Source organism: Panulirus ornatus, chromosome 22 (genome assembly GCF_036320965.1).
Source record: "Panulirus ornatus isolate Po-2019 chromosome 22, ASM3632096v1, whole genome shotgun sequence".
NCBI classification, from domain to species: Eukaryota; Metazoa; Arthropoda; class Malacostraca; order Decapoda; family Palinuridae; genus Panulirus; species Panulirus ornatus.
The window spans coordinates 18,326,831-18,353,554 of record NC_092245.1 but is presented as its reverse complement, the minus strand read 5'-3'; the positions used below and the strand labels follow the sequence as shown (position 1 = coordinate 18,353,554).

General features: G+C 37.3%; 1 protein-coding gene across 1 annotated transcript; it reads left to right on the top strand.

Annotated features, from left to right (window-relative positions):
- The first annotated feature begins 386 nt into the window (after positions 1-386).
- On the top strand, positions 387-20,421 carry LOC139756595 (tRNA (uracil-5-)-methyltransferase homolog B-like). The gene is made up of 11 exons (XM_071676229.1): positions 387-507; positions 1,990-2,164; positions 4,028-4,114; positions 6,745-6,891; positions 8,584-8,754; positions 12,246-12,487; positions 13,401-13,518; positions 15,357-15,453; positions 16,241-16,383; positions 17,779-17,857; positions 20,082-20,421. Exons 1-11 carry the CDS (start codon positions 434-436, stop codon positions 20,318-20,320), a joined length of 1,572 nt encoding a protein of 523 aa, XP_071532330.1. The 5' UTR covers positions 387-433; the 3' UTR covers positions 20,321-20,421.
- The last annotated feature ends 6,303 nt before the right edge of the window (positions 20,422-26,724 follow it).

The window sequence follows — 26,724 nt, the reverse complement described above, 5'->3', positions numbered from 1 at the left end:
TATATATATATATATATATATATATATACTTAACTAAAAACAAATCAGAAGAATACAGGCGCACAATGATATTTGGTATAGTTTCTGTTTAAAAATTTGTGTTTTCTATGATACCTATATCAGTACTCTCTCAATCTATAGCATCTGTTCACTAGATGGCACGTAGATCGAGGATTTCGAAGAAATACAAGAGAGTCGCACTTCTTTCTATATTTCGAACCCTTAGCCTGCCTTCACATTAAAGTAATTAATTCTCTTTGTTGCTATGATAGGCTTAATGAATTTAAAAAGGGAATACTAATAAAAAAGTGATAATTTAAAATAATTCTTATGGAGATATGTAAACTATTATTATTTAAGATAAACTTGAAAGGAACTATGAATGCACAAAGTCAATGTAAACATAAACATAAGCAAACTGTGAACGAAAGACATGAGTGGTTTAAGGGCACGCAGTCGTATTCCCTTATTGTTCTTTTCAAGGGGTATTAGAGGTGTATCTAGTAGGTGTGTGAGAGGTGCTTTTTGGTAGATACAGATGAATAAAGTAAAATTTACTGTTGCTACTACTGAAAATTTTGGGTCGAAACTACGGAACAAGTTTAGACCCATTAGGTAGTTTGCATTTGAGATTACCATTTGTGTGTTACCTGGAGAGATTTTTGCACTGGTGTTACCACGTCTCTTATATATATATATATATATATATATATATATATATATATATATATATATATATATATATATATATATATATATATATATATATATATACCTTGTTTCTGTTTTATGTTTGGACATACACACACACACCAGTTTTGTTTATGTGAGAAGGACATAGGGGTCCACATTGTCTTTAGCTTGTAGACAGGATCCTGTATTGGGTGAATAGTTGAGGAAACAACCTCTCTGCTGTCAAATGTAAGAATAGGTTTCAAGTATTTGGATAAGAGTTTTAGCAAGCTGTTCACACAGCTTAAGTCCAAAACTAGAATATGTTTCTTAAGTTTGGTTATTGCACTTAAAGAAACTCAAAGAGCTAAAAGAGGCGGTGCAGAGAAAGGCAACAAATATGCTACCAGATTACTTACCGTAATTAACTCCTGTATCCCTCATAATTTCTGCGAAGTGTTAGGAATCCAGTGATATGCTCTTCTACCACTTCCACAAGTTACTTCTACCACTTCCACAAGTTACTTCTACCACTTCCACAAGCTACTCCTGATATGGCTTTAGTCATTTGGGTACATCACGAAATGTCATGGCCATTCTCTCAAAGTGTATTTTTGTCATCAGAAAAATAAAATTCGTATTTTGAACTTTTTAATTATATTACTAGAATAAGAAAACCTTGAAGTTTCCATAACTTAGATTTAAATTTCTTGGTACAGTATTCATATTAGATGATGAAAAAATTATGTTTATATAAAAATGTTCCCCCCCAAAAAAAGATTTTCTACAAAGCTGATAACGTTTGCCTACCTCCTGTTACTGATGGGCCAAAGCTAATTTAGAAGCATGGATCATGTATATCATTATTGATTACTCATGGTTATATAATTCAAAATGATAGCAAATTCTTTTTAAATCTAATTTAAGTGGAGATTTATCAAAATACATGGGTTAGGTTAGACTAAGTTAGGTAGGTGAGTTGTGTCTTGTTGCTTGGTAAAAATGGATATCCTTTTTGTCATTAAGACTTTATGTTCACTTGTTTGTGTAGATTAATAGATATGATATGATATAACTGCTTTGTCCCTCATTTCTGTATTTGCTTTTATTCGTTTCATTACCTCTAAATCTAAGAATGGAGGAAGAAGCTCATAGAGGAGCTTTTTTCTTGAATGCTCAGTTGTTTGTCCCTTTTGCCACCTCATTAAGGCTGGAAGGAGTATACAGTTATAAGAAATATATTGATTATTAGTTAGTTTAATTTTATTTTTGTTTATTAATTTATTTACTCATGTATATATTCTTTGACTTTTACAGAAATGGTAGGCTTAGAAGAAGCAATTTGTCCGCAGCGGAGGAAGCAAGCAACATAGTGAGTGTTCCATCCACAGAGGAGCAATTACAGGACATAGTGAAAGATGTCCTTCCAAAAAATAAGGGAGTTACCTCCCCCCCAAAAAAGAAACCTAAGAATGCTATTGATGACATAAAGGTAAATGATACATAAATCTTACGTTTGTTTGTGTCACATTGTAAGAAATTACTTGATAAGTAGTGACCAGTGGTGTACTGTTACATTAAGCAAAAGTAAAATAAGGTATCTACTTTATGAAGCACTCTAGTGGTAAAAGTACAAGTTGCATCTTGAAATAACTTCTGTATTGGCTGTGATGAAAATGACTGTATACCCTTATAAGTAATGAATTAGAGATAAATTAGTTAATGTAAAAGCAAATACATGGTTCACCTACTTAATTCTAAGCATACCTTTTGACTCAACTTGAGGTGCAACTGATTTTCAGAATTCTTACTCTCAAGCCTCGTGACAGGTCAGGGACAATATCTGCTCCCAAGTCCCTCTCGTGCAGAGAATCTTGAGGCTTATTTCCTGGTAGGTAATAGTCATATTGAGGCCATTGACTTTGCTTTACATTTGCTCAGGTTGAATTTTATCAACTATGTTTGGAGTCTGTTTAGGTCCCTGTATAAAATGATGGAATCCCCTTCACTTCTTACTTCCAACATGACTTTTGTATCATCTATAAACATATTCAGGTAGGATACTATACCTTCAGGCAAGTCATTAATGTAGATCGAGAAGAGTAATGGTCCCTGAATTGAACCTGTAACACTTTGCCTGTCACCTTAACCCTTTTGAAAAAGGCTCCTCAGACATGTCCTTTGTTCCCTCCCATTGAGGTATCTAACAAAGGAGTTTACCCCTTATTCCTGCTCTGCTTGATGATGCATCTTCATAATCAGCCTTTTATGTGGTAGTGTCAGAATGCCTTCTGGCTGTCGAGATACAGACAGTACATCCAGCCTTCCCTTTTGTCAAGGATTGAGCTCACTCTCTCGTAAAACTCTAATAGGTTAGTTACACATTACCTCCTTTCTCATAAGCCGTACTCTCTCTAACTTCAGAAATTTCTCCTCTGCTGAAAGTCATCCACTTGCATTATGATAATCTTTTCTAGAACCTTACTCACTGCACTTGTTAGTGAGTCTGGTGTTTAGTTCAGTGCCTCTTCCTGGTCTCCATTTGTATAGACAGGTATGATGTTTTCCCTTTTCCATTTCCTTGGCACTGTACCTATCTCCAGTGACATCTGGAAGTGGTCTGTCAAACATATCTGAACACCTCTTTAGCGCTTATGATGAAATTTCATCAGGACCATAAGCCTTTTATGGATCACTTCCTTTTCATATTCTTTTTATATCTAATGTAGATATCTCGATGATTTCTAGATCTTCCTCCCCATTCCATCTCATTAGTGTTGGGGCTACAGTGTCTTTCTCTGTGAAAACACTTTAGACTTTCTGTTCATTTCCTCTCATATCCTAACATTTCCTTTACAATAGTGCAGCTTTGGGTGTGCAGGAGCCTTTAGGAAGTTCCTGGGTGACACTAGGACTCTTCCAGAGAATTGTTCCTAGGATGATTATAATTAGAAATATGATATATAGCCACATGAACACTGACTGGCATGATACTTACTTCTTTCCTCAAGCATCAGGACTGGAGTATTTTCTACCTTCTTTCACTATTCCCTTTTCCTATAACCTCTTCACCTTTATAGATCAGGACTACAAATATCGAAGGGGCTCAGATTTATTTTTTTTATATTCGTTTTCTCATACTTCTTGTTTCCTCTTTCATTTGAGAAGACCATGAATAGGCAAGTTTCTGCCTGTGCCATACTTGCTACTCTAAAGATAGAATATTTTTAACATTATACTTGTATGAGTGTGTGTGTGTGTGTGTGTGTATGTGTATGCATGTGTGTGTGTATGTGACTACAATTTGTAAATATGCCTAGGTGATAACTAACTTTGTCTTTTCCTGTTTTTTCAGTTACAGAGGAAATCTCCATTGTTACAGCCCATCATTCCTGAAAACCAGTATGAGCACCTTGCACAGGTGGTCACTCCCCTTTGCCAGGTACTTTTGTGATATCTTTTAGATGAATAAATGGTTTGTTATATCCAGAGGAAATGACATGGCCCTGTTTCAATACTGTTGAAAATTGTGATATCACAAAGGAGAGAAATGGGATTCAGATTACATACTCGAGATTAATTAGGAATGAGAATAAAATAGGAAAGGTTGAGTGGATCTAAATGTGGAAAAAAAGTGATAGAAGAATGATTTACCCAGTTAATCCCCTCCTCCCCCCCCCCTCTCTCTCTCTCTCTCTCTCTCTCTCTCTCTCTCTCTCTCTCTCTCTCTCTCTCTCTCTCTTCATGCTGTCTCCAGCAGCACAGCATCTGTGGGAGTCCTACTCTGAATTCAAGCTTTTGCATATTCGTAGGTAGTATATCGATTATTTGATTTGTTGCTGGATACAGCTAACACCAGAGGACATGTAGGACCAGAATACTGTAGTGAAAATGAAAATCTTTAGTGAATGACAAGGAAAGGAAAGAACTGGTAGGAGGTGACTAGAATATTTGAAATGATAAAGGCTAGAATGATGAATTAGAGTACCATACTTGAAACTTGATTATGAACTTTCAGAAAAGGATTCTTCTCTCTTGGTAGTAAATGATGATAAAAAAAACATATTGTATGATGAATAATCTAAAAGCTTATTATTATGAGTTTAGATTCAAGTGGTTAAGTTGAACTGCTCCCTTTGGCAATTTTTCATTGTTGTTGAAAACAAACAAAAGTATGGGATGGAATTGGGGTCAGTCGGAATTATTGTAAATACAAACAACAATTCTTTTATGAAATGATATGGAACAGTATCGAATGACCTACTACGAGACATAGATACCATAATTTTTGAATCATTGGCAAACTACAAATACGTAAAGATTAGTAGAGAGATTAAATGTAATGACCCATATATACATATATAAGTCAGTTGATTACACCTCTAGGAGAATGATGAAAGGTACAGCTTTAGGAGGATGATAGGTGACAATTATAAAAAGTTGTTTCAAGAAAAGCAGTAAAGTATTTATATAATGAGGCATGCATGCCACAAAGAGTAGCAGAAAGCAAGAGGAATTCCTTTGAATTATAGGTAAACAAAGTTGAATCTTGGTTGACAATCTAATGTAATAACTGCAAAAATTGGTACATTGAAAATAGTAACACTACCTGAGACCAGATGCATAAGATATGCTGCAAGTATGCATTATTTCCTGAGAGCTGTCATTTATAGAAAATCACTAACAGTCTTCAAAATTTGAATCATGTAAACAGAACTTACAGATGACTCAAAAGTAATTAATGAAGTTGAATAAGAGGTATTGGAGAATAAACAAATCTACATATTAAATATAGTAACTAATAAGAAACTCAGGTGCCTTCCACATCTAATGAAGACAATTGCATAAAAATCAGTTGCTTCCCAAAAAGATTACAAAAAAGAGAGAGTAATGTGAATTCTTGATGACTAGATTTGAATTTCAATTGCCCAGCAAATTTGTAAGTGCAGATAAGGTTAATTGTTTACAGATTATCACACCCTGCAGTCAGATGTATGGAATTTACAGATGACTTAAAGGTAATCAAAGAAATTGAATCATGTAGTGAAGAAGATGAGATGTCAGTCATGAGTGCAGTGACCTAAAATCAGATGCCTACCATGTATAACGAAGACATTGAATTGCATGATACGAAGATGCCTCGTACATCAGTGGTAAGAAGAAATGAGGAAAGGGATGGCAACATTTTCTTGGCAAAAGACAAGGTTATTATTGATGTAATGGGAAAAAGAGGTGGAATAAGGAACAGACTTGATAAAGAGGAGGTAGCTTGAAATAAAGATTATTTGAATGGAAAATGCAAGTTTGATTTTAGATACAGTTATATGCAGCCAGAACTATGTAAGAAAATGTATTATCATAGAAATTTTCACTCTTAAAAGTTGGTCTGTCATGTATGAGAAGAATGAACTCTGAGCAGTTGACCTTAATGAATACTGATTCTTGAATCAGCTGCCTTCGTCTCGAGGCTAAATATATGTTCCATTGATGCTTGCAGTTGCATCCCATGCATTGTTTCCAGACACTACAGCCTCACTTTTTCCATATTCTGGTCAGTCTGTATGAAGATGTCAAGGAAGACTGCATGAGATATGCATCTTCATGTTATGTAATAATTTTTGGAACTATTTTTTTTTCTTGCAAGGTAATAGATATTACTGGTGAAAACCCATAGCAGTTATGCTTTTCTCCTTTCCTCCTCCTTTTCCTCATCCTTTCATCTCTCCTCCTTTCCTCCTCTTCCTCATTTTCTCCTCCTCCTCTTCTATTCCTTCTTCTTTTCTCCTCCTCTTCCTCTTCATCCTTTAATGGTGCCATTTTGCTTATTAACATGCTGGATTCATATCTTTACTTGCTACATGGTGGAATTTTTTTTCCAAAGCATTCCGTTCCCGACATTTGTATATCTGAGAATTTCTTATCAGTCTCCTAAATGATTTTACTGATTAAGCCTTGTAATTCTATTTTGATATATTATTCCTCAAGATAGATTTCTTCTTAATGATTACAGTATGATTATGATCTTTACATGTATAATTTCTCATATGTTTCTAATTTCAAGGCCTATTTCAGATACCATATCAGAAGCAGCTACAGATGAAGGAACATCAGGCGGTAAAGACACTGCAAGTCTTGGCCAAGCGACTTGATAATGTTCGGGCACCTTATGAAAAATTAATGCGAAGGCTGCCATGTCCATTAGAATCAATTAAACCATCAGTAAGTATAGGTTTACTTGCTTAGTATTAAAGATCATGTATTATCACAGAAGATGGGATACTTCTTTTACAAAGTTATCATTCAGAAGAATGAAGCTAAAGGTTAATGAAGATTGTTTTTGCTGTCGATTGTCAAGTATATGTGGATATGAACTTACATTAAGCACAGTATGCACATCCAGTAGTGTAATTAGGTGTATTGTGTAGAATCTCCTTATACACTGCATTTACAGTATGTACACTAACACTTCTACATGATTGTTTCGTATATACAAGCTCTGTTATCCTATGTTTTTATCACAACTTTAGTCTTTCTCCTAGATCTGGTAATACAGTATTCTGGGTAACTGTCTATTTCATTATTGTTTACATCAGCAATTTCTACCTTTAGTGGATGATATTGACAACTTGTCTAATTTGCCTAACCTTTTTTTGAATTATCAGTTATCTGAGTTACTGTTAAGTTTTCATAAGATATGTATGTAAACATTGTGAATGGTATGTTGTTGGAATGAATCATGGCCAGTTGACAGCTATTAATGGTAATCTTCACAAGTCTTGATTAAGTGATTCAGAATGACAGCTTGAAACTGCTCACAGTAGAAAGCTTAGCTAGTGAATTAAGCAGGTGAATGTTGACAAACATAAGTGGTTACTGAAGGGCAAACATAAGTGATTCAGTCACAGCAACTGTCAAATAACTATCACCTGAAAGTGCTCGCAGTGGATAGCTAAGCTAGTGAATTAAGTGAGTGAAAATTAACAAATATGAGTGGTTACTGAAGGTCAATCTTATGTATGCACATTTATACACTGATGCCTTTTAATCTGATATTGATTACCAGTATCTTTAATCATTATGGTACTAATTATTAGTGGTAATTGATTTGATATTGATACCATGAGTTATGAATAAGTTAGTTTAGTTACAGGGTGGAAAGCATTTGTACAATGTAGACCTGTGCTCCAGTTCATGGTGCGTGGCTTTCACCACTTTCTTTTCACCAAACTATTTGCCATAGCTTTTTTATTTCCCATACCTCTTTTCTCAAATATTGCACATCTGCCATTATATCATCAATTTAATGCATTAAATAGTCATCAGAATACTCACTTCATCTCTTTACTTCTTTGCATATTAACATTTGCATATTAACATTTTCATTTGTTTTCTTGTTCCCCTCATACTGTTCACATCCATCCAAAACATTTTATTATTTTCCCTGAAGTTAGCCATTTTTCTCTCCTTCCTTCTCTTATATCCCCTCTTTTTCCACCCTTCCACCTTTCTCCAAATCCCCTAACCACTTTCTCATACTTCTCCCAGTCACTCATGCCCCTTTTGCCATTTTACACTAAGTTTCTCTTTGTAACTCTTCACACAAGCCTCTTCTCAAAACTCACCTCTTTTTCATCACCCTATTCCCACCCATATCATTTCCTCTTTTGGTGAAAGCCCTTACATACCTTCACCTTTGCCTCCACCAAGAAATAATAGAACATACCACAAGCCGTTCTTCTCGGCACATTTACATCCAAGAGCCTTTTTTGCACACCTGTCATCTAGTACATGATACAATAGTGCTTGTTTACTGTCTCTCCTATTCGCCCATCTATACTAATGTATCTACCTCTTTGAACTAGGTATTTTTAGTCACTAGATCTTATTAAGTTTTTATTTTCAAATATTCAGCCTGAAGTAATAGCTTACCGCAACAAAGATGAGTTTGGAATCAACTTCGGTGTGGATGGAAACCCCAAGACTGTTGGTTTTTATGTTGGACGGCCTACTGACCCACTGATGGTATGCGTCCCACCGACCTATCTCATCAACATGAGGGACAGTCATAAACATATTGCTCAGGTGATTTTCTTGCTATTCCAGTTTCTAGTTTGTGTTATGTAATGGCTTCTTAGTTTTTCACTTTGCATCTAAGTTGATTTGTCATGTGAGGCTAACATATCCATTCACTTTCATCAGCTATTCAGCTAATTTTTGACTTCTGTTATATGCAGCTTAAGAAGAGGACCAAAAAACAAACTTTAGATTTTTTAAGGAGCTGAAATCCAGATACAAGTTGATCAAAAGCTCTGGTCGTTAAGGGTCATATATCAGCATCTTAATAAGGAAAGCCTCATCAAGTTTTTAGCAGTGTTAAATAGGTTTGGACATCTTAAGCCTTTCTAAACTCATGGTACTTTGCACATGTCATGCCTAGAAAAAAAAATCACTCAGTCATTCTTTCCATGATCTTTTAAAATCATAATGATTTTTTTTTCATGTTAAAGGCTCCAGTGATGGAACAAAGTTCACATCAAGGCTGGGCCTTAAGCGAAATATAAAGAGAATTATGAAAGGGAAAAGAAAAGACAAGGGAAAATTTACGAATTTTGGAGGAAGTGATAAACTTGTCTTTTAAGATGTGCCAGTTGTAGTTACTGGGAAAGACATGAGAAGGTAGAGAGTTCCAAAGCTTCAAAGTGTAAGGAAAGAAGCAGTTATCAAAACAGCCTACCCTTGAGTTGCCAAAGGCCACACAGTAATTATGTGATGCAGAAGCTTGCTGAGTATTTTATGGTTTGGCTTGTGGTGGGGGCACACAAGCAGCCAGCTTTTGAGACCAAAAACTAGAGTAATACCAATAGAAGAGAGATTCTGAATCAACATTGCGGCGCAGGGCAAGAGGATCAAGTTTGGAAGTTAGCCTGGGACAGTTTATAAGTTGTACTGCTTTTGACTCAACTCTATCAGGTAAGGATGCAGAGCTAGAACCAAATCAGGTGTGAGAGCAGCACTCCATACAAGGATGAATCAATTCTTTTTATAAATTGAGCAACTGTCCTGAGGAAAAGAAGTTTCGACATATAGATAGGACACCTAATTTCTTAGAGGCAGACTGAGCTACTCCCGTAATGTGGGGTTTCCAAGAAATAGTGGATTTTAGAATAATACCAAGTATGTTCATGGAGTCAAAAGGTGTAATCACAGAATTGTCAAAGGAGAGATGAGAGTTGTGAGTTTTTGATTGAGAGATGGCTAAAAACTGGGTCTTAGTGGCATTAAACTTGACTAGATTTCGTCTACCCCACTGACATATCCTGTCCAAGTTGAGTTTATTTAGGAAGCTGTGTCAAGATAAAATGCAGATTGGGTGGGAGAAGGAGCAGAATTAAAGGAAGTGGATGAATGCATCACCACATAAGAGACAGTAATTTACTCAAGGAAAGTCACAAAAGAAGTTATATGAGTTATTCCAGTCAGCTTTGTTGAGGTGCCAATATTTACGCATAGAAGGGGCTGCTTGATAGAAGATGTTTTTTAAATGATCGAAATTTTGGCTTACACAAGCCCAAAAACACACTAGACTATTTACTAAATTAAGATCATTATATTTTGGATGCATTTTGCAGAAAACAGTAAGCAGTTGGAGTATTTCTAGACATTACCTTGTGAACTGGGATACCGATGAAACCTCATGCTTTCAGCATAAGAGGCAACCTACCTATTTTTTTTATAAAACTTTCTGAATAACAGAACTTTTGCAGTCAGTCTTTTGTCTCATAACATGATATTGGATGTATTTGATCAGAAGAATAGAATGCAGTTGTGTCCTCAACTCTAGGGGTCAGGTCTTGGAAGTTTCATAGTAGAGATCGACTTGCATAATTGGTGCCTATATGTACAGGGAGGGAGGACTGCAGGCATGTTCTCGTTCAGAGTTAAGTTTGGAGTGCACGTCTTTTGTAAATGAAATGAGAAGGTAAGAAGTGTGTCTTTGTTGACCCCTATCTTGTTAATATCCAATTATATGGCATATTTAAAGAAAAATGTGATGATCCTTATTTACTCTCTCACTTTGTATAACTCATGCCCAAAGCACCCCACATCAACCTTCCAATGGAATACATTTAACAGTCCTTTAAAAGACTCATTCCTTCTCCTGTTCATTTCATCTCTGCCTGTTAGCACCTCCCCATCTGCCCCTTCACTGATTCTCCCATTTGTTTTCTTGTTCTCATTGCACTGTTGCTCTGCTTCCTTACTCTCTCACCCTAACTCTCATTTGCTCCCTTATCCAGTTCCTGCTGCTTTATCTTGCATATATCCAGTCACTTGCACTCCTTCTCTGCAAGTGATTCCCACAAAACTTTTTTCTTTTTTTCACAGAGAACTTAACATACTTATCCCATTCTCACTTCCCTTTCTCACATGGACACCTTCCACATCTGGAACCCTCTTGCAGGCAAGTGAATGTACCATAATTTGTGGTACATTTTTTTATATCTAAACCCCATTACACATGTTGTGACATTGTTATGAGGATACAGCAACTGTCCCTTTATATTGGCTTTGGGTCAGTGTATGGCCCACTCTAAGCATGTACACATGAACACACACAAGAAAGCTTAAATTCACTTCTGGTAAAGGGCATGTTTAATGTTCAGTTAAACCTTAAAGAGTTGTGGAGATTTTCAAAATTTATCTGATAGAACTCTTGGGCACTCATAATGGGTATCTAATATTAGACTTCAAATCGTTAATGAAACCATTCCTGAATAGTATGAATTTAGTGTCCAACAAGTGAAAAAGAGTAAATTCTGTTAACAAATGTTTTGAAAGACCCATTGTTAGATAGACTGTGAATGACTAAATGGTTTCATCTTTTGTGGACACTGGTAGTGGATTATCACTAGTAACTGAGGAGTATGTGGATTTTCGGTAGTGGTAAAGGCATGATACAAAATTGTAACTGAGTCATATACACATTCATATTCTGACCATAGGATCAAAAGTTTGAGTATAATAAAAGTACATGTAAAAGTAAATGAAGCTGGGACAATTGTTCAAAAATTAAGAAGTGTTTCAAAACACTCATTACTAGATAGATTTTGAAGACTAAATTGATTCATTTTTGTGGGCACTGGTAGTGCAGTAATACTGGTAACTGAGGATTATGTAGAAGTTAGATATTGGTAAGTACATGGTACAAAATTGTAACCAAGTCACATACCCATTCATATTCAGAACGTAGGATCAAAATTTTATGCTTAGTAAAAGTACATGATATGTTGAATGAAGCTGGTACTAGTGTTCAAAGATTTAACATATTACCTCGCTATTATGTACGTTCATGGAATTGTTAAAGGGTTCAGATGTGATAGGTAAAAGGAGTTTCATGTGGTGTCATAAAGAAAGAAATTATATGGTTTTGGAAGGTGTATTAAACTAATATATCTTCATTTTCATTATTAAATCAGATTAGATTTAGTGCAGAATATTATTTTCTTGTCAAAAGTTTGGCATTCTTTTTCATAAACCAGCATGGTGAGGTTTTTCTCTTGTTTTTCTTACAGAGCTTTCAAAATTTTATCTGCCAGTCTGCACTTGATACATGCCACCGATTTGATGCTGGTGGTACATGGCGAAATTTACTTGTGCGGTCAACTGATGGTGGAGAAAAAATGGTTACTGTTGTCATCCATCCTCAGCAGTTACCAGAGGAGGGAATAGAAGAAATTATGGAAGATTTAAGAAAATACTTTTTTGAAGGGGAAGGATCAGATTGTGAGCTTGACTCTCTCTACCTACAAGCATGGTAGGTTCCTTAGAATGTAACAGAGAACTTGGACATGATAGAGAAAAAGCAAAATTTATCATGCTATAAAAATTATCTGTATAGAGAGAGCCCTATGAACATCCATTCTCTGCTGTAGACAGAGCCCTATGAGCATCCATTCTCTTCTGTAAACAGAGCCCTATGAGCAACTATTTTATTTTCCTTCCATTCTTTTCTTTCATTCCTCTTTCCTTTTTGAAAAACATTTCTGGATTTTCTGGATATCTGACATTAACAGGCCTAAGGCACAGATGCCAGTGGTTCGTGATTGATGGTATTAGCTGGTGTTATTAGCCACTGTGTCTCCCATCTGTGATGTCATAAGCCTGGGCAGGATGCAGTAACGTCATTAAGTCTGTGAGTGAGCATCTGCTGGCCTCGTATGATTTACAATGGTTGAAGGAGGTACATCTTCATGCATGCACTTTATTTTGGGGATTACATGGTGTTATAACCCCTGCCAACTTGGTAAATGCTCTTTCAAATTTTTATAAGGTTTTACTTGAGTAGAGAAATGGTTTTTCATTATTTGGAACATATATTTCCTTAATTCTTATACCTGTTACTCTTATATTTAGCTATGAAAGATTGACTCAATATACTTGTTTGGTTGCAACATATACAATCTTTTAGTGTTAACTCAGATGATTTTTCATGTCATTATCGAGTCTACTCTCAAATCCATAGAGCAGATGGGGTACATACAGTCTCTCATATCACTCATACAGAATGTACCCTCAACCAAAGCTTAGTATTAGTGAAACATAAACTTATGTGCTTCTCTAAGTTTTCTTACTTTATTGTTTTTGTGTCATGATGGGGACATTATTGAGGTTCTTTATGAGTCATGCTGTCACAGTATCCTAGATATCAATAGGTTGTCTCTTTACAGCAAACATACACGGTGTACACGGGAACAGGCACCATACAGATTGATAGCTGGAAAGGAATATATTACCGAGACCTGCCTTGGCTTATCTTTCCAGATATCACCAGATGCATTTTTTCAAGTAAGTTGTGAAGTCTTTAAGGATGTCTAATTATTTCCTAATATTGTTTTATGAGTTTTATCTGAAATATCAGCACTGGTAACTCTAGATTTTCCTCTGGTGAGCACTATGTGCTAACCCTGCCTTTTGGTAAGACAATAGAAGCAATAGGTAGAAGTATTAGGTAGGAATATTAGGCAGGAGCATGAGGTAGAAACATTGGGTAGAAGTTGTTGGTAGGAACATTAGGTAGAAGTCGTAGGTTGGAACATTAGACTGAAAAATTAAGTTGGGGGTGTCTGCAAACACTGTGCTGGAGTTGCCTTCTGCCAATGACCTTTTAAGGTGAGGCATTAAAGGCTAAGATGCAGCAATGGATTTTACCAGTTTATTGAGACTTTTACCATGGTTATCCACTAGAGGGGGCTCCTGGAAGGAATAGGCATCAGAGAATAGATAGATAGGAGGTGAATTGTGTGAGGAGAACAAGAGAATAAATGAATATGACAGTGAGTAGAGTAGATGGAGAAGTAGAAAGAAGTAAAGAAGAGGCGAAAAAGAGGTAGATCGAGTATTTTTAAGGACTGAAAAATCTGCCCTTCTCTGTTTCTTATTTACTCTAACTCTGCTATAGATGATTCCACATGTAGTCCTCCTCTTGCATTATTTCATACTGAACAGTGTATAATAGAATAATAAAAAATGTATACACATGTACATACTCATATGTGCTTGCCTTCATCCATTCCTGGTGCTATCCTGCCCCACAGGAAACAGCATCGCTACCCCCTGCATCAGTGAGGTAGCGCCAGGAAAACAGACAAAAATGGCTACATTCACTCACACTCATTGTCTAGTTGTCATGTGTAATGCACTGAAACCACAACTATCCTTAGGGCTCGAGGAGAAAGAATACGTCCCTCATATTCCCCGCATGTTGTAGAAGGTGACTAAAGGGGGCAGGACTTGGGGGGCTGGAAACCCTCCCTTCCTTTTATTTCAATTTCTAAAAGAGGGGAGGGTTTAATGTTCTGTGAAATGAAATACTCCTCAGATGACAGCATTGTCAAGCATAAACTTTAAATTTTTGAAGAAACAAATGTTATAGTACAGCCTAGTGAAGGGGAAATGCCCTTCTAATGTGGATATATTTCGATTTGTCCAAAAAGTAACTCAAAGTCAAATGACAGTTCTCAATTTAGAACAACAGGGTTGAAAATTCAGTAGACTTATCATACCATTAGTTGCCTTGGAGGTCTCCTCTGTTGCTAGGAAGGTGCAGGAAACAAATTCTTCTCTTCAGTACCTTCATAACTCCACAGCAACTATTATAAGTATACAACCCATGACCTGAAGGTTGTACATATATGATGACTCTGCAGAAAATATGTAGATTGTTTGAAAGACTAAGTTATTAGATACAACACATTTGATGTTTATCAGTTGGTGTGGGAATGAAAAGGAATAACAGGAGAAATGTGAAGAAATAAGTGATTTCAGTGGAATTATGTAGCTGCATTTGAAAGATTACTGTTTTTCTGTTGCTGGATTTTGATGGTTGAACCCATATCCATCATGGGATTTTAAGGTACTGAAATTCCATGCTGATTGTCCTTGACAATGTTGAATAGATTCTCAGACCTGATTTTAAAGACTGAAAGTTTTAAAACATTTTGTTGTAATTATAGGCCTCATTGTCAAAAGACAAGTATATATATGTATGCTTAGCTAGATTTAGTAGCTCTTATTAATGATTGAACTTATAGCAGCTGGCCAAAATGAAATTATGTGATGAGTGTAACTTTTTGAGGATCTCTTTTTGTAGGTGTGTTTCATTATAAACAATGTGGAACTTGCAGGTTAACACTAGAGGAGCTGAAGTGTTGTATAGCACAATGAAGGATGTAGCAGAAGTTTCCCCCATCTCAACAGTTCTTGACATCTGCTGTGGAACTGGTGAGTTATGACTTATCATACATGTTGACTGATGATCTGTGAGTGACTGAGTTATGTAATATTTTTTCCAACTGTGGCTGTAGGTTGCTAGTGACATCTGTGGATAGTTGGTGGAATCATATAATAACCAGGGTTTTAAACAGTCAGGAAGCATTAAATCTCTCCCATGGCAGGCAAATTTGAGGGTTTATAGTCTTTCTCTGTCACCTAGCTGTGTTAGTTTGGTACAATCTTGTTGCTCTCCTTTGGACCTTTGTGGAGTCATCCATACAACTTTTGATTGCTGATCATATCCAAGCCTTCATTGCAAAGACTTGACACATTTTCATAAGAATTCTCTGCTTCTTTGGATTTCATACAAGTTAAGTAGGTGTTATTGTAGTAAGAAATATTATTGTATGAAAAGTGTGAGCCTTACCAGATATGCATAAGGGTGAAAGTAGATTATGGAAATTAGAAAACAGAGAATGGTAGTAGTTACAGTGACAAGATAAAAAGGAATAGGAAGTTGTAATCTTTGAAAAATGTCACTTTTGAGGGTGTGTGGCAGATCACTTAGTGTTTTGGAAGTATGAATATGACTAAAGAATTGAAACAAAAAATGAATTAGTTGGTACATTTCCCTCTGATTATCCTTCTGTGCATGATTAAAGCCAGGAGATTGTCTTTATGCATGATAACTAGAATATTCCAAGAATGATTTACATAAATTTTAGAAAGTATAAGATTTTTTTTCTGATTTATATGATATTTGTCATGTTACTCTTCATCTAATTATCCTCATCAGGTACTATTAGCCTGGTTTTGGCACCTCATGTTCGTGGTACCGTTGGCATCGATGTTACTTCAGGGGCTGTGGAAGATGCCAAGAAGAATGCTTCCCAAAACAATATTTTTAATACAAACTTCTTAGCAGGAAAAGCTGAAAAGGCATGTAACTGTAAAAGTAATTTTTGTGTTTAGTACTGGTAGCCATGCTTATATAGGGTAACATCTTTGGCAAATGTTATTGTATCATTCAGAAACTGATTTCTAGTCCTCCTTTTGATCTACTCCTTTCCCCACTCTCTTACTTACTCAACTTGAATGTGACACCTCTTACCCTCCTGTATGTTCATGCCCTGATTGCTCCAAATCTTTTTCACTCCATCCTTCCACCTCCAATTTGATCTCCTGCTTCTTGTTCCTCACCTCTGACACATATATCCTCTATGTTGATCTTTCCTCACTCATTCTCTCCATATGTCCAGTCCATTTCAACACACCCTCTTCTGCTCTTTCAATCACACTTTTTATTTCCACACATCTCTCTTACCCTTTCATTTCTTACTCAATGTATTGGAAATTAAATGGTCTTCAAACATTTCATATCCAATACATCCACTCTCCTTCGTACAACTCTATCTAAAGCCCATGTCTTGCAACCATATAACATTGTTGGAACTACTATTCCTTCAAACAAACCCATTTTTGCTCTTCGAGATAATGTTCTCTCCTTCCACACATTCTTTATTGCTACCAGAGAGAGACAGAGAGAACATTAACATGATGGCCTTGATTAGGGCCTCGGCTAAAAATAAAAAGGAGAGAAGGGAGGGGTGTTTTGCATTTAAGAGAAAAGCCATATGTAAGATGCTTGTAGTGTGCATTGAAGTAGGTGAGGGGGTTTGTGCAACTTCAACAGTTATATTTAACAGGGCACTTGCAGTAAACTCAACCCTTAGAGTTAACATTATATGCTTAAAGTGAACATGCTTCACATCAGCTTGGAGCATTGATCCTGAACAGGATGAGAGCTTGGGATTATATTGAATTTTACTGAACAGGAAATAATCTAGATGAACTTGGTACATTTGTAGTTTGAATAGAAAAGTTTTTATTTTAAATGATGTATTATTGCCTTGGCAGTGAAATTACTGGATCTGAATTGCTCAGGTGAATCAGTCTCTTAGCCTTAATGACATTAGGGATTTGTATGTAGACTGAAATCTCAGGTGGCTCAATATATAGGAAGAGATGATAAGGGCCACTGCTTGAGTAGTGAAGACATAAAAGGTGGTCTGTGACTGGTTAATGAAGATGCATTAGATGTGCAGTTAATATATTTGGTGTGTTTGCTGTGTCATAAGTCAATGCCACTTTGTGATGAAGATGTAGAAGAGGTCATTGAATAGAGAGATGAAACACGTGAGAGGGTTTCTGCTAGATTTCAGTAGAACATACCTAGGATAACATTATTTCAGTAACAATAGATATGTATTCTAACTTGCTTAATATCTTCTCGTGGTGACTTTTCTTTATCTAAATACACATACTCTATTGCAGATATTACCAATACTGAGTCAAGAATTGAATGAGTACGTGGATGTTATTGCTGTTGTCAACCCTGCACGAGCAGGGCTTCGTAAGTACTACATGCTGCCTTGTAATGTCACTTTTTTATGCTGTTACACTAATCCACTTTTCAGGTGTCTTTTTCCTCATCATAGCTTACTTTAACACATTTTTATGTTATTCAGATAGTTAATCATCCTTTTTTATATCCCATGGGGACTAAGGTATATATACATAATATTTATTATGTTTTTGTCATTCTTGCCAAAGGTGACTTTTCACTTGTGGTGTAACTTTAGGGATGAGTTTTTTAGCTCCTCTTGTTTTATCGACGTAACAGTTGCCTGACTGGTTTTCCTGGGTCGACAGGATCCAGCTTTTTGGGGAGGGATGATGTTATAAGGAAGATAAAGAAAAGTGCCTAGATGGTGAACTCAGCCATGCTAGTGTGTTTTGAACTGTCACTTCTAGACACAATTTTTTGCTTCCAAGCAAGAATATGTACCTTTTCTTCCTAAGGCTACTTCTGGTAGAGGAAGAGTATCATCCAGAACAGAAATAGAAAAAATTTCATTGAATATAAGGACAGTGTGAACAAGTTGCAGCCCTTCACTCTCAGTATCAGAATATAAGGACAGTGTGAACAAGTTGCAGCCCTTCACTCTCAGTATCGCAGGTTATTTAAGATGGTAAATTGTCATCTGATCTACGAATGCGCCATGCTGCCTGACATACAATATCTCTACCATAAGCGAGTAATAGGATTTGCTTCACAAATGAAACCTGATTCATGAGAGCCTTATTTTGAATGGTAATCTTTCGATTTTTTTTGCAGACTCTGTATAGTAGTTGTAGGAGGGTTTGAAGTTATAAGGCAATATTTCAACATTAGAATGTGTTATATCATTACACTATAGACTTTTTGCCTGGTGCATTCAGCAGCTCACTTTGTGAATGAATTGATATTGTTGAAACGTATATTTTTTTAAACTTTTTAAATTCTTTCATAGCCACCATAAGCAAAATCTGAATAGTAATGCATTGGATAGCATGATTAGATGTAATTTTGCTGATAAGTTTCTCGGACTGGAGTAAGTTCTTCAACAAGTCTGTATTCCTTTTTGCTTATTGATGATGATACAGCCTCACCAAAGATGATGTTTCCCTTGTATTGTAACCACATGCTGGTGAAGTCTGGTAGTACTGGCTTTTTCTTTTGCAACTATTTTTGGAAATTCATAATTCAAAGAGTGAAGGGTTTTCTCCCTGTTGTTGCATCTTATGGTATGCAGGAGATACATGGGTAGGTCTGACTCCCTTTTCTATCTTTCAATATTATTTTTGTTTTTAATTTTCATGGGTGTGGATCAGGTGCATACTTATATGTGTAATTTATCATTGTCTCTTCCTGGATATACATATTTGATTGTGAATATTTTGAAAAGGATTTCAGTTGTGAACACTGAGACAAAATATTTATCTAAAAAGGAAACCATCTCTGTTATCATTGTTAAGGTGCCTTAATCATAAGATAATGAGTGAAACGTATTTGAGAAACTTAAAACTATAAGCAGAGTCAACAGAGGACCTTTTAACTGACTTCAGGTTTAAAGCAAGGATAGGTCAGGCATATATTAAATTGTTTTTGCTTTGTGGTTTCATATGGGAGTTAAGGATTGATGGTGATAATGAGGATGTTAGCTAGAGTTGCTGGCAATGGTAATTAATGTGAAAGGCTTTTACAATGAATGATCCTGCAATAAAAGTACATTGGCTGTTTAGGCTGGGGGAGACAACTTTTTTAATGCATTTAAGACTGAAAGGTTTAGGGAAAAATCATTGGGAGTGCTAAAAGGCAGGAAAGATAGAAGTAGTAGTACATCTTTAGGAAAACATTCATTGGAGGGTTTATAGTGTGAACAAGTGTTTGGTGGCCAAGATTTAAGGAATTGGTTATGAATGATTACATATTTATGCTGTAAAAGGAAAGAGATTTACATTTGTGGTACCCCATTTCTTGACCACTTTCTTCTATCATACAACCTCATGAATTTAAGTATGCTGTCTTCATTAACCGTGTCCTCAGTCAGTCTGTTCCAATCATCCACCAATCTTATAGTATAAAGGTATTTCTTTACATCCTTATTTACATGGTACAGGTTACTTTGTTCATTAGTAGCAAGAGGCATGCTGCTGAATAGACAGTGATCTCAAATTTAGGACAAAACATATTTCCTACATCAGAACCCTTTCTCCCAGTATATTTTGTCAGCTTGTCTTATTCTTCCTTATAGATCCAGATGTTATTCGAACAATTCGACAGTGTGAAGCCATCAACAAGTTGGTTTACATAAGTTGCAAACCAGAAGGTTTTGCAATGGAGAACTTTGTGAAGCTTGGGTCAACTGTGGGCAAAGGAACAAAGAAAGACAAGTCTTTTCCATTTGTTCCAAGGTATGCTGTTCCTGTTGATATGTTTCCACACACTGAACATACAGAGCTGGTTCTGTTATTTCAGCGAGTCACTGCTTAGATAGGCTGGTTCTTTTCTTTCATTATGTAATTGTATGTATTTATTAAAGACTATTGTAACCTTTCATACAAAATTATAAAAAAGTATTAAGATGTTATAAACAGCCTTTTGATCATGATTCCTACATATTTTATCAGCTCATTTTAAATTCTGTATACTAATAGGAGCTAGAGATAATCACACAAAATCCATTCAGTTATCATATATTTCCTTACACCTGGATAAACAAATCTATGATTCATTAATTCCTTGGTTTCCCATACAGTAACAGGAACCTAGATATGAACTTTCACTGTTTATTTTGATGCATTTGAAATTCCAAATGTACACAGAATTTCCTTGTGTCCTTTACCCAGCTATCCAGTACCTTTTATTATTATTTCATATTTTACTCATTTCCATCCTTATTGTTTTTCTTTAGAAACCTGTGATATATATGTATATTGTTGGCATCATACTATTCTGAACTTTTTAAATTGAGGTTATTGTTACTCCTCTCTGTGATTCCTGTAAAACTTGTATTTCCCAGAATCTGAAGTCTAAATTTACTGTCTTAGACATGTTATCTTTTTTCTTTTCCTTCATGCATTTGTGCTATTTTCTGTGGGGCAGCTACTATAATGAAGACTGAATACTTCCTGCTCAGTTACCTGACGCTCTTCCCATTTACACACACACACACACATACACACACACACATATACATGCATCAGAACATTTTATAACACATGGTTCTACCAGATGGATGTGGCCAGCTTTCTGAGTGCTGTGGGAACCCCATAGAAGTTGGATGAGACTCTTGGGGCAGGGAGGTATAAGGAAATGAGGATAAGGATTTTCAAAATACATTAGAAATAGTACATTTTGAGAAAAAAAAGAGATCAGGCATGGGCCTATAACACATTACATTAAAGTGCATTGTTTTTCGATGCAAAATGTTGGCAAGTATGGCTTTGTATAAGCATTTTACCTCGAATGAGGAAAATGCTAAATTTTCAGTGGGACAATCATTACATTCAGTGATCTGCAAATATGACGTGTTGAGAGGAACACCATAGATTTGTTTATAAAATGACTAGACAGAAACCCCTCCATTTAAGAGAGCATTTGATATTTATTTGTGCCTTATTAGTTTTAAGGCATTTCATCTCTCTTTCAAAACTAGGCTCCATCCTTTTTATTTCTACTATAGTGTAAAAACTTGGAGCACCAAATGGTCTTTTGTTGCTTGCATTCTTTGCATCCTTGTAATTAGTGAAAGAGATGTTACTGGACTCTGCCTTCTCATGGTTACACTGTGAGTGAAAAGTCACCTTTGATGAGGCTGTTTGAATGGAGAAAAATTGGAGGAAGTGAAGTGTTTTAGATATCTTAGAGTGGACTTGCAGCAAATGGCACCATGGAAGTGGAAGTGAGTCATAGGGTTTTGGAGAGGGCAAAGGTTCTGGGAGTGATGAAGAATGTGTGGAAATTGTTATCTCAAAGAGGAATAATGGGTATGTTTGAAGGAATAGCATTTCCAACAATATTATATGGTTGTGAGGAATGGGCTATAAATAGAGATATGCGGAGATTTCTCATAAATTAGATAGACTGTACTTTGAATAGTGTATCAGTTAGTTACTGATAGAATTAACAAGATATTTAAGGAACAATAGCAATTAAGATTATATGGATAAGGATAGTAGCTATATGAATTAAAAGGAACATATTTATCAGAGACTGGGGATAGGGGAGAAAGAATACTTCCCACGTATTCCCTGCATGTTGTAGAAGGTGACTAAAAGGGAAGGGAGCGGGGGGGGCTGGAAATCCTCCCCTCTCATTGCTTTTTTAATTTTCCAAAAGAGGGAACAGAGAAGGGGGCCAGGTGAGGATATTCCCTCAAATGCCCAGTCCTCTCTTCTTAACGCTACCTCGCTAATGCGGGAAATGGCAAATAGTATGAAAGAAAAGAAAAAAAAAAGATTTATCAGAGAAGGTTTTGTATGAATAATGATATAAACATTGTCACTGATATCTTTAAAACATGACATGGAACGGATGGTGTATTAGGAAAGATTAAGGATACTTTGTGTTTACTGGGTTATAATTAAGTCAAAAACGGCAAAAACAATAACTCATATTAAGGAAACCTTTAACATGCACCAGAAAGCTATCAAAATCGTTTATGAAATAGACCTGGAAGTTTAAATTTCCAACCTAAAAATTACCAGGTGTGTATATTCTGTCTTGCTAAGTTTACCCTTGTCAATACCTTGAGTCTGTTTTCTGTAAGGTTTCATTAAAGAAAATGTTGATTATGACAAGTCCGTGTGCATCCATTGTATATAAGAGTTTTGTAAAGCTGATTGACGACCATCCTTGTTAGATAAATCTATGAGATTTTACAAGTTTAATGTCATTTAACGTGAAATGATTAAGGGGATTGTTTGTTTTCGTACGTATAATAAGATAACGATGTAGGTTGGCTCAAGTGAAGTGGCGTTAGGGGTATAGGATAGGAGTAGGTGTAGTTCAAAGATATTATTAATGGTCAAAGCTTGTGAGCTGGTGAATATAAAGATCATTTTCCTTTAGGTGTGTAAGCATCTGTTCAGAACAATCGTTTACGTAACTGTTAGCTCTGAAAATTCACCACCAACCCCGAACGTTTTTTTACCTTAGATCTTACAGTTCATCTATCACACGATGTAATACAGAGGACCTCATTGGTACAAACTTTGAGCAGTTTTACCATTTTAGAAGATTTGCAGGTGACGGCAAATATATTTGTATATCTGAGTCACGAGTGAAAGAAAATGAGATACATCTGCGGGGGAGTGCGTCCTACAACAAAGGAGCACTTCATCATCCACTCCCTCATAAGTTTTAATGTATGGAAGATATATCAGGGAATCTCCCCGCCCACCAAAGAACACAGGGAACGAATGTTCTCCTCATTAGAATCAAAGACTTGAGCAGTGCCAGACATATTCCTCGAGTTCGGAATGGAAAGGAACGTTTTGATTTTATTTTCTCTGGGAATACCCGGAAGGCAGAGTTATACACTGAGTCTGTATGCATGACAGATGCTAGGCATGGTGTTTGTTGCACTATCACTGCTTGTGGCCGTATGTGTGTGTGTGTGTGTGTGTGTGGAAATGGCATGGTCACCCTCTGTGCACAGTTTGGGAAAGCAAAATGTCAATTTTTGTTTGTTCCTTCCAGCTGATATAATGCTGACGGCTCTGATGATGTTTTATGATGTTTGGTGATGGTTCTGGTGATGTGTGATGGTTCTGGTGATGTTTGGTAATGGTTTTAGTGATGTTTGATGGTTCTGGTGATGTTTGGTGATGTGATGTTTGGTGATGGTTTTAGTGATGTTTGGTGATGGTTCTAGTGATGGTTGGTGATGGTTCTGGTGATATGGGGTGGTGAAAAGTCCCCGACCGTCGTATGATCTCTCTTCCAACACACTCAACCTTCTCGCTCTTGCTTCTGAGCCATCTCTCTAGGAATGTACCATCTCTGCTCCACTAGGATCTTTCGACGACAATCTTGTTTCTATCTCTCCTAACTGGACATGCCCATCCACTACTCCTCAAAACGTCAAATTGCCAGATTTCTTTGTCATTAGTGATCAATTTCTATTTCCAGGTCTATTTCTTCCTAGTCAAGTGTGCCCGATATTCCCACGAACTGCAGATCCAATTCCTGTATTTATGCCCAGCGACAGCGTCTGTTCCCAGGATGGTCGTACGTACTTCTCAGTTGTGCTGGATTCTGGACCTTCTCGTTGATCGCTGGTTCCAGTGTTCGTATCTTAAGTGGATGTGTTCGCACCGGATGTTTGAGGTCAGTCTTTGGTCGAAGACTGTGGCGGTAAGGGCCGTCGGGTAGGATTGCCTTCCTCCAACTGGCTCCTGCCTTCCCAGGCCTTGTCTTTATCTAACACTCCTTGCAGAGTCAATTTCCTTTCAAGTGCATTGCACAAGAACGAAATCTTTCCCTCCGAGTCCCAGAGGAAAAAAAGATCTCGCTAGTTTCCTTCATGAGGGAAGGGTTTCCAGACCCCTTGCTCATGCTTCTCTTGGCCCTATGTTACGAGACACAGGCATAAAGAAGGTACAATTCTTTTCCTCCCCTCTCCTTAGGGACAATAGGTATGATATTCACCCTAAGAATTTTCTTTAGACAAAGTCTGTAGATTTTTACTTTCATATCAAAGGGTCCTACATATTCACTTCATCAGAGACCATGTGAAAATATCGTTTCCTGTTCCCAGTGATAAACGGAGTAATGGCATTTGTGTGGTACATATGCTCCATCAAGGCTGGATGGGCGAGCGAACACTACAACCCCACGCGATGTGGTGTCCTATGTAATGTAAGATGTTTCTTGTGTGGTGTGGTGTGTATGGGGTGGTATGTGTTGTGTGGTGTGTATGGGGTGGTATGTGTTGTGTATGGGGTGGTATGTGTTGTGTGGTGTGTATGGGGTGGTATGTGTTGTGTGGTGTGTATGGGGTGGTATGTGTGGTGTGGTGTGTATGGGGTGGTATGTGTGGTGTGGTGTGTATGGGATGGTATGTGTGGTGTGGTGTGTATGGGGTGGTATGTGTGGTGTGGTGTGTATGGGGTGGTATGTGTTGTGTGGTGTGTATGGGGTGGTATGTGTTGTGTGGTGTGTATGGGGTGGTATGTGTTGTGTGGTGTGTATGGGGTGGTATGTGTTGTGTGGTGTGTATGGGGTGGTATGTGTTGTGTGGTGTGTATGGGGTGGTATGTGTTGTGTGGTGTGTATGGGGTGGTATGTGTGGTGTGGTGAGTATGGGGTGGTATGTGTGGTGTGGTTTGTATGGGGTGGTATGTGTGGTGTGGTTTGTATGGGGTGGTATGTGTGGTGTGGTGTGTATAGGGTGTTGTGTAGTGTGGTGCATATAGGGTGGTATGTCTGGTGTGGTGTGTATAGGGTGGTACATGTGGTTTGTATGGGATGGCACATGTGGTGTGGTGTGTATAGGGTGTTTTGTAGTGTGGTGTATATAGGTTGTTGTGTAGTGTGGTGTATATAGGGTGGCATGTCTGGTGTGGTATGCGTGGTGTAGTGTGTATAGGGTGGTATGAGTGGTGTGGTGTACTTGGTGTGGCGTGTGTAATTACGTATTTGTACAGTAAGGAGAGTTTTACACTAGTGGGGTCTAATTTCCTGTACTCTCTCTCCTAACATACAGCTTTTTAAACCTCTGTATACTATCTGCATTCGGAGTTTCGGCCGTCATTGTATTCCATTGATCCTCCACCCTTATACCATAGCAGTACGTAGTTACATCTTTTAAACAGTTTTTCTGGGGGCTTAGTTTCACGCTATGGTCTTTGGTTGTTCTGTCTTTGTATCTCTGAAAGAACTTCTCTCTGTCATCAAATTGGTTTTGGGAACTTAAGAGATGTGGTCAGATCACATCTTACTCTTTGTATCTCTGAAAGAACTTCTCTCTATCGACATCAGATTGCTTTAGGGAACTTAAGAGGTGTTCAGATCACATCTTACTCTTCTCTCTTGTCCTTTTGAGAAATTTATGGCTGAGCAAACACAGAAACTCAGCGTCCTTAATGCTAGTGCCCTCTTTGTTGCCCTCACTGGACGTAGTCTCAATTCTTTGTCCTTCTTTAAACCCAACGACTCAAGTCGTATATAGGTGACCGACAGGGAAGTTTGTATGTATTCATCGTGTCTCATATGTTGCAATTCTTTTGGCATGGTGTGTGTCGTGTGACATTACCCATACCACAGGTCAGGGAGACACTTCTAGTGCGCTGGTAGGCCTCCATGTTTCGAAGCCGCACTCCCAAGCAGGAGCAGGGAAGCGATCGACTCCTTTGGAGCAAGAAGGTAATGAGAAGAGTAGAGACCCCCTAGAAGGTAATGTATAGCATGTCAGCTTCCTTATTTATACCGAGACTTTTAGTAACGTAACCCGATTTCCTCTCGCTGTGCTGACACTCCCCTGAAGTAATGTGATTCTCTCCCCACGTCGCCGGCCGAAGACAGCTCAGAAGCAGGCGTAACCAACGGGAGGAGAGAGACACCGACCCTCAATTCAACTCTGGTATCGCTGCCCTTCCGGTGTATGACGTCACTCCCTCAGGCGAGCTGATTGGTAGACAATGGTGGTTGCAGCACGACCCATTCGCCGATCTGAGTGGGTATGTGGCGGGAGGGGTGTGTGTGTGTGTGTGTGTGTGTGTGTGTGAGTGGCACACTATGGTGTATTGCTGGAGTGGATGATGATCTACCAGTGGTGTGCTAGTGTGAGCAGCGGGATAATTGGAACCTTTAAAAAAAGAATTGCCTTCTCATTTTTTTAGGTTCTTTAAATCGTTTTTGACGAAGTATTTTTGGATTAGGAGAACCCAAAG